Raw genomic sequence first — 17,717 nt, forward strand, 5'->3', positions numbered from 1 at the left:
CATTATTAGTCCAAAGTATTCAAAACAATAATGTGACAACATCAATGGCTTATAATATAATAATTGCAGTGTAATAACAGTTAATAATTCTTGCTTAATTTGCTTAAACATTACAGTTTTGGTTTCAAATAGCTAATTTTGAAACAATTACCGACATTCAATGTGAATTTTGTAAACAAGTGTCGGGGTATGATCATAACAAGCTGGTGTTGGGGACAGCGGGCTCGGTGTACAGAAACTTAGACTTGAACAGTGTTCGTCGACACAGCAAAGAAGCCACTAGTGTTGTGTGAAACCTTTCATTTTGACCAGCCGCGTGTGCAGTGACGAAGCCTCCGCACGATGCGTCCGGTAAGTACCAGTGTTTGTTTACTTTCTTTGTTATATATTTATTTATATTATTAGTAATATTTAAAAACTCATATTATATATATTTATATATATATATATATATATATATATATATATATATATATATATATACATATATATATAAATATATAATATGTTTATTTATACTTTAAAAATATTAACTTATTAAACTAATATTTATTAAAAACCAATTATATACATATTATATATGTATATAATAAGTGTTAATAAAAATATAGTTTTATTTTAAACATTGCTACTATATATTTCCTATTTAATATGGCTAGTTAATATTATATAAATTTATATACGCCATGGTTAACATAATATACTTCTTCGTTTACAAAAAATATATTTCCTTTTCAAAAATATTTCTTAACGAGTACTATACTGAATACTCTGAAATAAGTACGAACAGATAATTTATAATTTTATACAAAGAAAGCCGCTCTTGACTCAGTTAGTCACAGTAAGGAAAGTGTAAATTATGTTGAATATCTTAGAACAATCACAGTGACAAATAAATATAACATGTCTTTGATGTAAACTGAATGCACTTTCGCCAAGTGACGTAAGCTGCATGCGTGATGATGCGATCTGTTCCTTTACAATTAAAGCGAATTGTCGGAAAAGACGGCTATTAAGGATTCTGCGTGCGAATAACTCGACGAGACGTTTGCCGACTTGTAAACAAAATTATGTCATCCAAGGAATTTCACAATTTTACTTTCTTTGCAACTATGCAAGAAATTATAATAATACTATTTAAAGCCGTCACAATTAAAATTATTCTATACAAAAGCTCCGAAACGATATAGTTATTTTAATGAGAGTACTTTTATCTCATTCAAATAATAATTTCAGAATTCGCATTTAAATAATTATTACTAAATTTAGAAAAAATACATTGCTCACATGTAGGGTTTGAGCTTAACATTGACTTATTTCCTATATATGAAGTGAGCAATTACTTCATACATTGCGAATTAGTCAATACTAATAATAAAAGTTTACGAATATTTAATGAAAATGCATCTACTCTTCGATATTTAAATATAATTTAATTTATATCATAACTAGTAAATAACTATCTACAAAAATATTGTAAGGTATAAATAAAATTGAAAATATCAGTAACATTTTATTATATCTTATAATACTTTCCTTGGCCCCATAGTTTATCGCTGTCATTTCTGTGCTACAAAATACGTTATTTATATAATGCTTATTACCTATTTATATTTTTAAAATATTTGGTGAAATACGTTTACGTTATCTTCATACTTCGGTACAATTTATGGTAAATATTTAAATATAAATAAACATATATTATAAAAATTTTAATGAATGGAATATTTCATGTTTAAAATACCATTTGAAAAGTCTTTTACTGTTATGAAATATTCAATTTAGCATAGAAATATAATTAGAATATCCTGTTCTTACGAAACACATGAGAAAGAAATGTTGATATATAAAAAACTCTACCGGTTTGATGATCCATCTGTTGCGTAATAAACTAGTAATAAGTGTCGTCGACTCACAACGGTGACCTATGCTCTCTACTAAAATATTTTCTAGAATAAGATATATCAATTTAAGTCGTAATGTCTATTAGATAACGCTTCTTCTACTAATCTTACAAATAAAAACGCATACAACAACGATGTTCACTTTATCGGTTCATAAATTCTTTAGCAAAAACACAATAATAATAAATAAAGGTGCTCACAATTAGAAATTTAATACAAAATGTTATAGCTTCTACAATTTTATTATGATTAAACCATTGGAGACATATTAGGAACCAATCTTGAATTTACTAAATAAAGTCAAAGTAAAGGAACAGTTGAAAGGAGGGCTTTGGCTTTTGTCAGGACAAGGTTTCAAGTTTATTATGTTATTGATTTATTTTATCTTGAATTTTGAGTATTCATGTCATATTCCCGTATACAATTACAAAAGTGAAACCACATCATTTCCTACGGTCAATATGAAGCTTAATATTTCTCAGTACTTGAAAATGTATTGTACGCTGTTAACAAAATGAAACAAAAAATGTATATTGTTCTTTTAATTTGAGAGATGCAAGTTTTAATTTTAATTAATTAGCAATTTGATGTGATTAAAATAGATATTGAATAAGAAAATAAATCACACAGCAAAATACAAAATGATTTTGTTCTTATATTTATAGAATGAAATACAATATATTTCTACATATTAACGTGATGGTAATAAACGGTGTGTAAATTTGACACGGGGCATTAAGCTACCTTAATGGAAATAGCTATTAAAGCGGTCTTAAAAGATTGTCTATGAATTGTGCTGGTATTTAGATTATCATAGACAAATTTTGAGAAAACAATATATTGATATTTTTTCCTGTACTTCTGTATTTCGGTTTAAAGGTTAGTTAGCTAGTTCAATAAGTTAGTGCATCAATGGTAGAAGTATATTTTTTTTATTTCAAGTACTTATGCTCATCTATCTTCCTAGATATTATATATATGTACAAACAGGATAAACGAGAAAAAAATGTTTTAAAGTCCATACAACTGAAATTATAATATATTTGGTACAAAAACTCAGATATCTATATAAAAATACTTTTATTAAAATTATTCTTTATAATACTTAACACGATTACAGCTGAGAGTGATAACATCATCATTTATCACTTGTAATTAATATGTAAGCGTCAATAGCGCAATGGTCTACGGGTTGCCTAGTGATGCTTAAAGACACTGGATCGATTCGGACCCCTTGGGCTATTGTCGTCCCCACTCCTAACACAAGTGATAAGCTTATAAGGAGGGGTAAATAGAAATAAAAGTAATTCCTTAATTAATTTGGGGTATTCGTCCATTTAGTTATCACAAAATTTATCATGTGTTATCAACTTGGGATATCTTGCGGAAACTAGGCTTGCAATAAACCGCTCGGTATTGTCTGACAGTCGAAAAAACTCTAAATTATTATTTTATGAAATAAAATATTAAAAAAAAAAATTCGGAGTCCTCATTATCAAGATACTCTCATTAGCCTTGGCATTGTGTGCCCTCGATTGGCAGATAGTACTGCCCTGAGACAAAAAAATTCAAACACGTGTTATGTTTTAACAAAATTTAATACAAATTTATTAAAAAACTAGCGATGAGCGACAGATTAAGCATACAGATTTAACTACTTATAATTGTTTGTAAGATATGAAATTTAGTAGTTTCGAAAACGTTAAAGACTGATGTTTCGGGTCAGTTGAGTAACAATGTTGTATCTCACTTATAAATCTTTCTAAGAAAGCATATCACGAAACATCTTGAAGGATAATACTGACATGCTCTTACGATTCACGTTGGCGGTATCCGTTCTAATTTCGAGATAAATAATTCCTTATTCCTTTTATTTACGCATGGCCCGTGAGAAAATGTACTCTTTTAAAAAAATATATAAGATAAAACAAAAATATTTGTTTACAAATATTTAAAAAATCGGTTGAAATTAAGAATAATCAAAGTCAATTTCTATTTTGATTCAGGAATGATATTTCAACACCGTAGTAACAAAAACTACAAAAACTACTACTGATTTTGAAGTAAATAATACTAATCTCAGTGAGAAGATCGGGCAAACGATGATAAAAATACTATTATGTTCAATTTGACGTTAATAATTTCAAATCTTATGTAATAATTTGTATGTAATATGAGATTATCTTCTATGTATAGTATGTTATGTATAATTGTAACATTTTCATTTATCATTACATCATTATTATTATTATTACATAGTATAAAACAAAGTCGATATCTACAGCTGTCTGTCCCTATGTATGCTAATATCTTTAAAATTACACAACGGATTTTGATGCGGTTTTTTTAATAGATAGATTGATGGAAGAGGAATATTTATATGTACATTTACATATTGCGCTTACATTGCAAACGCTGGCTAAATCCTAAGAGATAGATCAATTTAATGTACTTCAGTATTATAGCCCTTAAAAAGGTCTTCAGAAAAGTCCACGATGGTATGTGTCTATCTCTTAGGGATAACCCACGGTAACAATTTTTATCCTTTAGTATTATTTATGAGAAATGAATGATGAAGAAATGATGGGTTATTTTCGAAGCAATTTTAAACAATAAAGCAGCAATCCTTGTCCAATTAAGTACATTAAATACATTGTGTACATACAATCAATTAAATATAGATTAATATGGCCCTTTACAACATGTAATTTAAATAAAAAATAACCAATTGCTTAATATATTACGAATTTCAACCACTAGTTTACGAGCTCTATATTTATTTTTTTAATTTAAGAAATATGACTTTGAGCTACAAGTGCACATAATGTCTTTTCCAATTACGGCATTTGAATAATAAATTATATTCATGAATTAAAGACATGCGTAATAAATTATTCAAATGGTATTTAATGTTTGAAATGAATGTTCCGCGAACATTAATACAATAACTGTATTTTAATCTACTTTCAACAAATTATATAGTGCTCTGAATATGTAATTTTATAATAATACGTTACGAAGCACTCTATGAATATCTTAGAGTAGCTTCGAGTAGCTTCCAGTAATTTAAAAGTATAAATATGGTACATTTATAAAATGAACTTGTATTAGGATATTTTATTTATTTATATTTGGTCAGCATCAATCAATTAAACTGCCTCGTTAATTGAAATTTAGGTCGAGGATTTAGACTAATAAAGTTTTTTTTTTGCAAATCATTCATATTTACAGCTGGAACATTGAAGTAGCAGAAGTTAAGAATTTTGCAATCGGTACTGAGATTGATTTCACTTTAACATATTTTATCACCCGTCAGATCCATTAATATTATGCGATATACACAATTATTTTATATTTATTTATTTAAATAAAAATATGACACTATGATACAAAACGTCACATTTAAATATATCATAACATAAAAAAAGTGTTAAATTATAAGTATTGCATATAAAACTAAACTCTTGTTGAAACTTATATAATATAACGTGACTTACAACTTATATGAAATCCAAAGCTTAAACCAAAAATCGATTTCTAAAGATAAATTATTTCGCTTTTACTTTCCTTCTTAAAATTAGGAAGCGAAATTAATAACTAAGTAACTTCACAGATCAAACGTCATCGCCGCACGGATAGAAACGTAAAAATACAATATTAAAGCCTTCAGAATTTAAGTTGTTTTATATAATTATATAATAAAAAATAAAACAAATTAGGTAATGTTTCCGAGAAGTGCTCATTAAATTTAGATATGCTTCAACAAGTGTATGGTTATTTGCAACATCTCATTAGACGAGGTACGAGCATTGTTTACGAGAGAAATATATGCAATATTTTTATTGTGTTGTCTGATTAACTGATTACTATGCAAGTGTACTCATTGTTTTCACGTGTCGGCTTAATTAATCTCTTTGCTTAGCATCGTGGACTAAAAGATAGATCGAACGCAACAAAACGTAATAAAAATGTTACCATGTCGAGATTATAGCATCAGTTTAAGATCACGTCATAATCATGTCGAAAACTTCTATATCGACCATGCCTCACTTAGCCACATTTATTTTATAATCCCATGCAATTGTTACGACTGTGGAAAATATTTCACACTCTCTCTCTTTATCGTTATGTTTCTATTTCAACTCACTTCCCTATTACATTGATTTAATGCTCTTCTTGTACACATTGAATTCATTTGTTTTTATACATACTATATAATCCTTATACTTAGTTGTAATTTCATTAATGTAGTATTATTTACATGTTGCACAAAATGAGGACGTGAACTGCTCTTGATTGAGAAAGAAGAAAATAAAATCACCATAAAAGATTAATGTAGTGTCGGATATAATATTTCAGAGTTCACGTCAGACGGACCTCGGGGCGACTGGTGCTCTTATAATTGTATTAAGTTCCTCGAGCTTTGACTGATATTATCTTCTTACACAATATACGAGGCGCCAACAAAAATAAATTATGAAACAATTGACCCCTGTTATAGGTTACTTTACATATTATAATTTACATATATGTAAAATTGTTATTACCTTATCTAATACAGCAAACATATATCAATATAAGAGTGAGTAAAACGAAAACGATAAGTATTAAGTATCATAAAAATATGTAAATAAATACTATGTATAAATGTATATAAGACTAATGTTACATGTATATTTACATACTTTAAATGTTACGGCAAGAATGAGGATAGCCAAATTTATTCGTTTCCAATTATATTCTGTAAAACCGAGTAATTTAAAGTTAACAAACCATTTGATACAACTGACGCTTTATTCAAATAATAAAAGATTCGCGCTATTAAATAATTCGCGAAGAATATAAAGCCTATACAAAGTCTATAGTCAATCGTCAATCAAATCGATTAATTTGCGAGTATCATAGAATTGATTCATATGAAATACGAATGCAAACTTTACTTTGTTAAAAGTAATCAGTGTTCACCTTTGAAAGAGAAATTCCTCCTTTGTTGACAATAACGTCTTATGTAATTGGTCCCATTGTATGTATATAAATGACTGTTGTCAGACGTAGTTTAACAAAACCACCTACAATATCTACAATGATATTAAGAATTGAGGTAATATGAATATAAACTCATTGAGAAGTATTGTCCTGTCGACGACGAGTTTGCCCGTCAAATTAAATATGATCTTCAATCTATACTTATATACAACAATGTATGTTTGATATCGTAATACATACTATAGAACTATTAATTTTAGTGTCTAGATTACAAAATAGATTTCAAACAGTACTCATTTAATGTAGGTTTCCACCACAAAGTTTAAGGTATAACAATTTAATGAATTAAGAACAAAAAGTATTTAGTAAAATAAATAATAAGACAAGGTAACATTCAATATTTTTTTATTACTTATTTTGTAATACGGAAATTATTACATTACATATTTTGAATAGCGTTACTTATACACTTTAAAGCAACGCAAATACATATCTAAGTATAATGGTTGGCAATTCACAGCAAAAACAAATGAAGTACTTTTTTGGAACGATTTATATTTTTGCAATATTCATAATTTTATTATTTTACGTGATTTTAAAACCAATTGAAAATCTATCCTTCAAAAGGTAGATTCTACGATAACATTTAGGACAATCTAAGTATAAACAATAGGTATTTAAAAGCGCAGCGCTTGCTCTGAGAATATATTCTGCTTGAAAGGTGACCTCAGGTCAAATAAATGGTTTCAATTTAAGTTTCACCAGCAAATTGTAGAGAGCAATTTCTAACTCGCCAGACTTTTCGGAGTTTCGATAAACAATTATTTGAAATGTAGAAGTATGAATGACGTTAAATATTCTTTTTTAACCACATAACCTACCATTTATATGTACTCGTTGCAAAATATCTTTCAATTAAAAACTTACTCAATTGTAAACATATCATTCATGTGGCCATTTCCAAATTTTGTGTAAAATTTATGTTAATTAATTCTGACTATAAACGTTTGCAATGTATGTCATCCATTTTATATATAGCCAATGATCACTACAAGTGCAACTCTGTCGCAACGTTGATGAAAATAATAAAAAACCGATACGATCGTTATGAGTAGTAAAGAATAAGAAATTATTGTAAAAAAAAGTACTATTTTATTAATGACTGTATAAATTTTAAAGCGTGAAAGTGTACAGAACCCGGCAATTTACTGTGGACATAATTACAAGTAAAGATTATAAATCATAGCTCGGCGGTCATTGTTGCTGAATCAATGGGTCACAAGCGTTGGAATGCTTCGAGCAAGATCTTCTTCGCGTAATGTCTTACGCACGATCGTGCCCACTTGCGTAATATGAGTTATTCACTCTTAATTAGGGTCCCATACTAAAAATGGTAAGATATTGACAATCCTTATGTGAAACATTTCATCATACGTCGTCTGTCATGGCTGTTTTTATAGTAACATATACACGTTTGTTATTTGATATATTTTTTAAATATACTGGTAAAAAAGATATTTCTTTCACAATAGAGTCAATATGGCATTCGTTATATAACTATTGACGAAGTTATTTGATGTTCAGTGATAATTGTATGGTTAAATAGATACCTACATAACCCTTGACATACAAATTCCCATCACATTTTGTAATATATTGTCACAAAAAAGTTTAAGAAAGTATATATTTATTAGGAATAACCCTATATCTAATCATGTAGTCCTTATTTTATTATAGGTATCTATCAGTCACGGATCTAACTTAAAATAACACAAGTATGCGACAAATAAACACAAAGCTAATATTATTTATCTCGTGTGCGTAGGTGTGCTTTATTGATTTTGACATGTTTTGAGCCGTGAGTTATGAATAGTGAAAGCGTCTCGTTAGTTTGCTTAATATCGCTTAGCTTATCTTAATTACATACGCACAAAGGTGCGTGCCTAATATTATATTCTACTAGTTTAAAAATGGCCTACGCTAGGGTATAAATAAATAAACTAAACAAATAATAGTATTTATAAATTAATGAAAAATCTTTTCATATAACCTTTCAAAAACGTTGATATATAATTTATTGTGGATAAGTTTCAATCGAGTCTACCGTACCCCTGCACGAAAATATTTTTTGGAACAAACTTTCTGGACGCACCCGTAAACGTCAAACATGACCGGCCGTGTTGAATTTTATGGGTTTAATATTAAAATATACGAAATTTGCGGATATATGTTGTCGACTAAAAAAAAAGGTTTTTTTTTAACGATCTATAATTGTGGATAGTTTTCGATCGGTTTCGATCGACCTGCACGAAGTTATTAATATAGATTTCGGAATTATGTATAACGTATATTTTATTTAAATATATTATTAAAAATAATTAATATTAAAAATACATCACAAAGTAAATAAAAGGTAATTTGATGATAGTGGACTTCATCAATAGAGCTGACCGATTTTGGCCACTGCATCTGATTTCAAGAGCGACTAGCGAACTACGCAGGGCATGTAGATAAGCTATTCGCTTATCCTCATAAAGCAATAGTATGGCAATCCCGACACAACCGGAAATAGTTCAGACGTAGGCTCACACATATCCAACTTTCAGACTCCGGCCTGCCACTAAAAATTCTCTATAAGATACTTTACAACGACCATAGATATCGCAAAATATCGATCTTGACAGAATGAATATAAGATTCCGCTGTAAAATGTCTTCCCCTAACAAACAAAGTTGTAGTACGATATTTTTTATGTCTTAGTACGCAAAGGAACGCTGTATTATAATCGATTTAATAAATAGTTAGCGTCTAAGTGACTAATGAATAAAATTGACCTCAATATGAGTATTTCCAAAATAATTTTAGATTGATAAAATTAGTAAATATAAAGTAGATTGTAAACAAATAAATATTTTTCTAACAAACTCATTAATATAGGTAAACTGCAATCTGTAATCATTCGAAAATACTATATTTATATATTGATAATTAATTTTAATTAACAAAATGCTTTGCGATGTTTTAAAAATTATATATTTTTCAACTGATTAAAATGTAACTAAAAAAAATCATAGTATTTTATGGGTTACAATAAGGACATACGTAATAATTTTTTTATTAAGATTTTAATTTTATTAGATACATATGACGCATCTACGCAAAATACACAATAACAAAGTCTAATACAAATACTCTGTATTAACAATATACTGAAGTGGTTATTATAACTCCAAGATACTATTAATAAATGATATTCACGTTGTGCATGATGGGAGTATTTCGTCAGTCACGTATTTGGTGTAGTAATATACTTCATTGTTGTTAACTATCCTCGATGTTATGTGTCATTTCAAATGTTTCTTGAACAATGTAGACACCATAAAATTAATGTGTATCAGATGTAGGAAAATACATAATCAAAGATCAACCATAATTCGTGCAATGAGACGCATTATGCAAATATGTATGTGACAAAGAAACATCCCATTGTTGTGCATTCATCGAAATATTTTAGTTTTCTGTAAGCCGTACGATTTATATTTTTAATTTAAATAGAAATATACATAAAACAATAGTTATATAACTTAATTAAATTGACGAAACTTTAAAATAGCACGATTTACATTGATGAATTAAATTTACCATAAATTTGTACTTTGTTTGTATTTATCTTTTAATCACATTAACTAAGACAATTTTCACTTTGAGTGATTTTTGGTTATATAACAATGTTAATTAATTTTATTCTTGTGTTTCAGGTACCAGCAATTATTCTTTGCGCACTTTTTTATCTTGGCGTTGCCCAAGATACGACAAATTATGACGATACTAATGTTAAGACAAACAACGTAGAACCATCGCCATCAGTTCGTTTGGATCCCTATATAAGAAAAGCATTGTTAAAAGCACTTAGTGATCTTGAAGAGAATGAAAATGTAACCATCTCTGAAACAACAGATGGAACATCTCCTTTTTTCTCGGAAAATACTAGTGACGAAGTAACAGTTTCACAAGCTAAGAAAGAAAACATACAAATTCATTCGTTTGTTGTTAATGGGCAATCTGCGTTTAATAATTCATCACATGTGACTCCAATGTTCATAGATAAAAATATATCAATTTTAAGCACAACAGTCGGTAATGTTGAGAATCATGATATAGCAAATCCGACAAAAACGCCATATAATGAAATTTTCCAAACAAGAGAATCTGGCGTTAATATACAACAAGTACGAAGCATACCAAGTGCGTCCAAAACTAAAGACAGTAATTTTGCCCAAAATAAATTGACAACAGAGAAACCTCACCGCATTTCAACAACTACAACATCAACTACAACTACGACTACAACACCAAAACCAACGCACAATGAAGATGGCGAAAATATTGAAGAAGTGAGTAAAAAGGATGTCCAAGTATTTCAAGCACCCTTAGTAGCGGCTTTTACAGTTCATCAAGATGCAGACGGAGTACCAAAAAAAGTTATACCCATCTATCAGCAAACAAATATTCAAAGTGGTTCAAAAACATCATCAATATCAAACTTACCAACGAATATTCCACAACACTTGAGCCCAAATAATCCAGTCAACTATATACAAGACTTTACTTCCAGTGAATTTATCACTCAACAGTTAACTCTACAAAAACAATTAGAAGATAAACAAAGAATTTTGGAAGAACGACTAAGATTCCTACAAATACAACAAAGGCAACAAGAAGAGTTATTAAGGAGTCAACAACTTCTTTTACAACAGAAGGAAGCTGAAAGAATACAACAGTCGCTGTTTGAGCAAGACCAATTTAAGAAACAATTATTGCTATTAGAACAACAAAAGCTTCCAACACAACAAATATCTAATTTTCACGCACATAAAAACTTTCCACAAAACCAAATTTTAAATCAAAACAACCAAAGACCACTAAAATCCCAAGTGTCAATTCAACCAAGCGTTTCTTTAGATCAAACCAATACCCTAGCCGCTCAGCAGCAACTTCCAAACAGAGAAGCTGTTGATTTTCTTATTCACTTACGTACGAAACAACAAAATCAGTTTCCTCTACAAGACAACCATCTTCCCCAAGGCATAAGCAATTTTTTGCAACCTAATTCTGCCCAAAATTTTAATCAAGGCTTAAATTTTCAACTAACAAATCAAATAAAATCTTCAGATGACCCAAGACAAAAACAAGGTACTCGAGTATTTCGTCATGAAAGTGGTGTTGGGAACTTAGGTATTAATATCCCAAATTATAATAGATTCAATACGTTTGACCCACCATTTACAAACCACTTCTCAACACCAAACAGAATTAGCCAGTTCAGTCCAGATGTCGAGTTAAAACAGTTATTAGCTCAAAGTAATCTTAACTCACGAGCCCAGGAAGATCTTAATATAGTATCGAAAGTTTTGTCTCTGAATCATGGAATTCCATTTCACAACATTCCTAATCGATTGTCTTTCGATAATCGAAGACGTACAAGAACTTCGTCGTAAATATACTAAAACATATTTTGGACATAGAAGTAATAGATGAACTTTCAGTTTTAAAATGTTGTGTACCTGTTTTGATACGAGTTTCAAGCATTATTTCAACATATTTCCAGGGAGTGCGTTTTTTCTTATGTGCAAAGAACACGAAGTTATTTTTGAGTAAGTCATACATAAGACATAACCCAAAGATATCAAGGTGACTTTGTGCATTGTACTTAGCATTAATCATATTATTTCACAAAGTTAAAGACAGTTCAATCCACAATTTCGTGCTCAACTCTTTTTCCCAATCGCTACAGTGCCTGATATTACGTACAGACTACCTCTGTGGGCAAAATCAATTTTTTTTTATATTATTAAATTATTATTTTTATCATCTCTTACTATAAACTAAAAGCTTAAAAAAAATATATCAGTACGAAACAATATTTTGTTAGAAAAGTGCTGCCATGAAAATAAACTCAAAATATTTTTAATTACTTACGAAATTAAATAAATATATATATTATAAATATTTGTAAAGGCAGTTTTTTTAACAATAAGTAGGTAGGAGTATATCTCTGCTGATTACGGTATTTTACCGTAATTAAACTGTCCGGGCAGTTGGCGGCTCTGCTTGAAACTGATGCTCAGGCTTAACTCTCCGTAACCTGCGCTTTCACCTTGCGGAAAGACCGGCGTGTTTTAGTGGATTGAACTATCTGAACTGAAAGTTAATTTTTGAAATAAAAACAAAATATTATATAATTTTTAACTTAAGAGTTTATTTATTTTATATTAGTAATTTTTGCCATAAGTAACTGTAACAGTAGTTTATAATAACTGCAGTAAATGTTAAATGTAACAATGTTTTATTTAAGTAAGTAATCATATAGTCATAATTATAAAATGATGTTTTAAATTATTTATTATAGCACTGCACTAGCCATCTGTATAATATATAAAGCGTATTCCGATCGGAAAAGGAGTTAAATAAAAACACCTTAGATTTGCATATTCTATCTGATTTTGCTAAATTATATTGCTAGCTTATAGATTTGCCAATTCTTAAAAATTGACACTTTATCGCAATCGAATCAAAACCTAATAATTGCCGTTCATTTGTTTTCCTATTCTACAAACGATCTATTAAACGTTATAAGTTAGTTAAATTGGCTTCCAGTTTGTGGTTAATATTTCTATATTTACAATCGACACTATTTCACCTGCTTTTCTATTGTCACTTTAATTTTATTTCAAAAGTATAATTTCGTCAATTCTGTGTCAAATGTTTTTTACTCCTCTTATGATTGGAATTTGAAATAGACTAAACATACCTTTTGCCATCACAATGCATGAGGTAACCACAAATCAGTTAGTCCGGGTGCTCTCCAGCATTCCGTCTAATAAAAATAAAACTAATAAATAACAGAATATGAAGACGCTAAAAAAGGTCCGATTTAATTTTAAAAGGTATATAAACATAATTGTCAAATTTTAATTGTTAATTGTTGTAAATCTTAAAATTGTACAAAGTATGAAGTAAGAACTCGATTTTAAGAGTAAGGATAACTATAAATAATGATTTCAATTATTAATGTTTAGATTTATATACATATCAATTTTAGATCATGAAAAATGTATATATCAACAGCTTAGCTTGTTAACTTGTTAGCTTACATGACCAGCAAGCTAAAAACTTTATCGTCCGTATACTTAATAATCTTATATGTAACAAACATTTAGCATGATAATAGCAAGTTTAGTTTTACTTTTTGATTTGTATAGTTACATATTTATATGGTAAGAATATTCTAGTACTTTGTATCATTATTATAATCATATAAAGGAATAATTTTACAAAGCTTAAACAAAAACTGTAGAAACTATTAAAGGTCATTTTAACATACATCTGTTTCACTTAAATTTTTAATTAATATTGCATTCAAATTTACAATTTACTAAAACCAAACATGTTGTATGCCTTTGTTTAACATTACGTTTTTTATTTTTTTTTGTTTAGATCTTATTCCTATAATGTAACTTTTTGTAGTTCTCAAACTTGAAATACTGAAGATATAATTTTCAATAGAGACTTCTGTTTTAGGTTAAACTTAATAAATAATAATAATAACTTATTATAATGATGATGATGACGTCCATTAGCATATTAAACGCACGAAAGTGCAACCCAGGTACACACTTTTCTCTCAATCTCATAAATCGTAATCTGATGTTACAGCAATCAGACACGACCGAAGAAAGTTACAATTCAAACTTTGTTCGTGTACAATAAAAAAAAAGACACAAAACGATGATACCTTTATGAATGATTTTGAATTAATGAGGTCTACAAAATTTCGGACCGAATTGACCGAATTGAAAAACTTGCCAACTTTTGAAATTGAGAAGTTGATCATTAATTCAGATTTAGTTTTTGTTAAATAATAAACAGTATTTGACCCGTGATTTATCAAGATAATCTATAATTTTTGAATGTACATGTTATTATCTAACATAGTATAATCTTTACCACATTCAAATAACAGACGAGAGTTTTGTTATACGGTCTCATTGTATAATAAATTATAATTACTCACAGAAACACATTATTAAAGACATGAATAACTTAATGAAACATATTTGGGTGACTATCAATGTAAAAATGGACTCCTCTTTCAAATCTTAATAAAAGTTGGTAACAGTGTTTCCTTGTGTTGGTAATAATGTTGGTTAGTGGTTAGTAGATTGAAATACTTTATTTTGAGGTTTTAATTGATATGTCTATCAATATAGATATAAATATATTAAATTTAAAAAAAGACAAAGGAGCCAAAATAATGCTATTAATATTGAAGCATTAAAAGCAACAACAAAATGACAAATAAATCACATTTACCCTTATTTAGAGGATAAATAAATTAATACTCTAAGTATTAATGTAAACATAAATAGTTAAATAGAAATATTTAAAACAATAACATAAATGTTATGGAGATTCGTTATAGTTTCTGAACTATCGGATATCCGACATAAAATCTATTCGTTACCGCATCCGAAACCGATGAAAATGAAAATTTATTATAATTTTCTTTTTTTTTATTGTACTATATTTAAACTTTTCAAGATCCTAGCTAAATATATTTTAAAGCTATTTTTTTAATGTGATGAGATGAAATATCGACGTAATTTATTCGATATTTTTCATCGGTAGATCGATTTAAAAATTACAAGCAAATAAGTTGTTACATCGTATAAAAAAATATATTTTTGCAATAGCAATCCACCCAATTGTTGCCATATAATATATATTGCACTGGGTTCAAGATGTGTAATTTAAAAAATAATTCTGTAACAGAAAAATTTAAGTATTTTTAATTTCTTCCATTATAAACATAATATAGCTTGAACTGTACAAATTTATTTCGAAAAAATATTATTTTGATGCTCTTAATTAATAATATATTATCCAAAATTTATATACCAAATAATTTAGCAATTATATTTTCATTGACTCTATGGGAGGTCTACTTACAATAGAGTAAATAGACTTACAATAGAGTATGGGAGTATGGGAGGTCTACTTACAATAGAGTAAATAGACTTCCCATAAGGTACTCGTTACTTGAAGTTGACAGTTGGCAACTTGGCACTGACAGTTAAATTATAAGCTTCCCAAAAATAATTGTGCGTGCTTTGTACACATTGATATTTTTCCAAATAAAACTTTAATATGGTTCTTCGCTAATTATTATTAAAAACAAAATCGATAAACATTGTTTAAAAATATACTTTACAACATAATTTTAAATAACATTTGTGATGAATATGCGACTGTATTGAAAGAGGTGTCAACATCTTTCGATACCATATTATAGTTACTAAGTAGCAATTCTATTATGGTAGTGTTAAATAAAATGGATAGCGTGGGTAATTTGGAAGAACAAGCACTCAAAAGAAAAGAAAGATTAAAGAGTCTTAAACGTAAATTGCCAAACGAAGATGCTTCAAGTAATACCACAAAAAATGAACCAATTGTGCTTCCAAAGTAAGTGCTTAATTGTAACTTAATTGTTTTAACATATTATTTCATAATACTCTAAAAAATATAATCTTTTCCAGGCCTAAGTTTAGAAGCTATAAACCTCAAGATGAAACTCTACAAAAAGAAAAAATAGAGGATGCACAACCTTCTTTAGTTGAAGCAGAAGTCAAAGATTTAGTTGAAGCGGGCAAAGAAAAGGTAAAATAGAGTTAAGAATTCATTTACAACTGCTTCAAGATAAGCCAACTATGCAGTTCATATTGTAGTGCACAAGATTTCCTCACTCTCATAATTAGTTGTGATGGCTTTTCAAGGCATTGTGTGTTCACACTTTCAACTTCTAGACTAGTTTGCTGCTGAGAATGTTTTTAATAGAAAAACACAATATATTTTTGTTGGCCTTACCTGGCGTTGTACCTAGGGATCTGCAGCCTTATATCTAGACATGACACCAACATGTTATTCATATAAATGATATAATATATCGATAAAGTATGTTAATTTGAAATAAAGTATGTTAATTTTAAATAAAGTAACAGTAGGTACCATTCTAAGTGAAATTCCTGACTAAGAAAAATAAATGTAATGGTCTCATGAAAAATAACCTTAAAAAATATGTAAGGGCTCCAAGCCTTACAGATTTAAAAATAAAACTAATATAGTATATTTATTAGTAAGTATTTTACTAATAATAAATATTAAGGCCATCCATTTCATTGTGCACTCTTTAAGTTTGTATTTGTGTATGCTTATAAAAGACAATTAACTTTCCAGGTGATATTACAAGATTTGGATATATCAAGCTTAGCTCCACGGAAACCAGACTGGGATTTAAAGAGAGATGTTGCTAAGAAGTTAGAGAAACTAGAGAGACGGACACAAAAAGCAATAGCTGAATTAATTTGGGAGCGACTTAAACAAGGTAATGAAGAAAATTTAAGTGCTATGGTTACTATGAATGAAAATAAACCTACAGATGATGATTAAAATTTATTATAACTAAATTTATTTTGAAATAAATAAGAAATAAACTTAGATCATAAGAATATTTTTGGTTTTTCACTTTTTACCACCATTCAAGATTATCAAGATCTTGTATAATCTGCAAGAGGGGAAAGGGTAAATTAAACTTCAGCATTTTAATGACAGTCTTCATTTTTATGACATTATAGATGAACAATGTTGCCATGATTGATGATTTATATTAGCAGTGAATGAATGATGAAATTGGTTTTTATTATAATACAGTAGTCGTTAAAATTAATTAAAATGCTATTAGATACTAAATACTAAAGATGTTTTGATATC

At 28.5% G+C, this 17,717-nt stretch overlaps 2 protein-coding genes across 2 annotated transcripts; both read left to right on the top strand.

Moving 5' to 3' along the window:
• The first annotated feature begins 269 nt into the window (after window positions 1-269).
• Window positions 270-12,713, top strand: LOC125065275 (myb-like protein Q). Its single transcript, XM_047672801.1, has 2 exons — window positions 270-351; window positions 10,649-12,713. The coding sequence occupies exons 1-2, from the start codon at window positions 343-345 to the stop codon at window positions 12,386-12,388; spliced, it is 1,749 nt and encodes a 582-aa protein (XP_047528757.1). The 5' UTR covers window positions 270-342; the 3' UTR covers window positions 12,389-12,713.
• A 3,294-nt stretch (window positions 12,714-16,007) lies between these two features.
• On the top strand, window positions 16,008-17,457 carry LOC125065359 (coiled-coil domain-containing protein 12). The gene is made up of 3 exons (XM_047672920.1): window positions 16,008-16,412; window positions 16,487-16,607; window positions 17,184-17,457. The coding sequence occupies exons 1-3, from the start codon at window positions 16,264-16,266 to the stop codon at window positions 17,394-17,396; spliced, it is 483 nt and encodes a 160-aa protein (XP_047528876.1). The 5' UTR covers window positions 16,008-16,263; the 3' UTR covers window positions 17,397-17,457.
• The last annotated feature ends 260 nt before the right edge of the window (window positions 17,458-17,717 follow it).

Source organism: Vanessa atalanta, chromosome 7 (assembly GCF_905147765.1).
Source record: "Vanessa atalanta chromosome 7, ilVanAtal1.2, whole genome shotgun sequence".
NCBI classification, from domain to species: domain Eukaryota; kingdom Metazoa; phylum Arthropoda; class Insecta; order Lepidoptera; family Nymphalidae; genus Vanessa; species Vanessa atalanta.

Excerpts from the sequence above, each read along its gene's own strand:
- LOC125065359 (XM_047672920.1), top strand. The coding sequence starts at position 16,264 with ATGGTAGTGTTAAATAAAATGGATAGCGTGGGTAATTTGGAAGAACAA. Across the intron at positions 16,413-16,486 it reads GAACCAATTGTGCTTCCAAA|GCCTAAGTTTAGAAGCTATA; the intron begins GTAAGTGCTTAA and ends AATCTTTTCCAG. Across the intron at positions 16,608-17,183 it reads TTGAAGCGGGCAAAGAAAAG|GTGATATTACAAGATTTGGA; the intron begins GTAAAATAGAGT and ends TTAACTTTCCAG.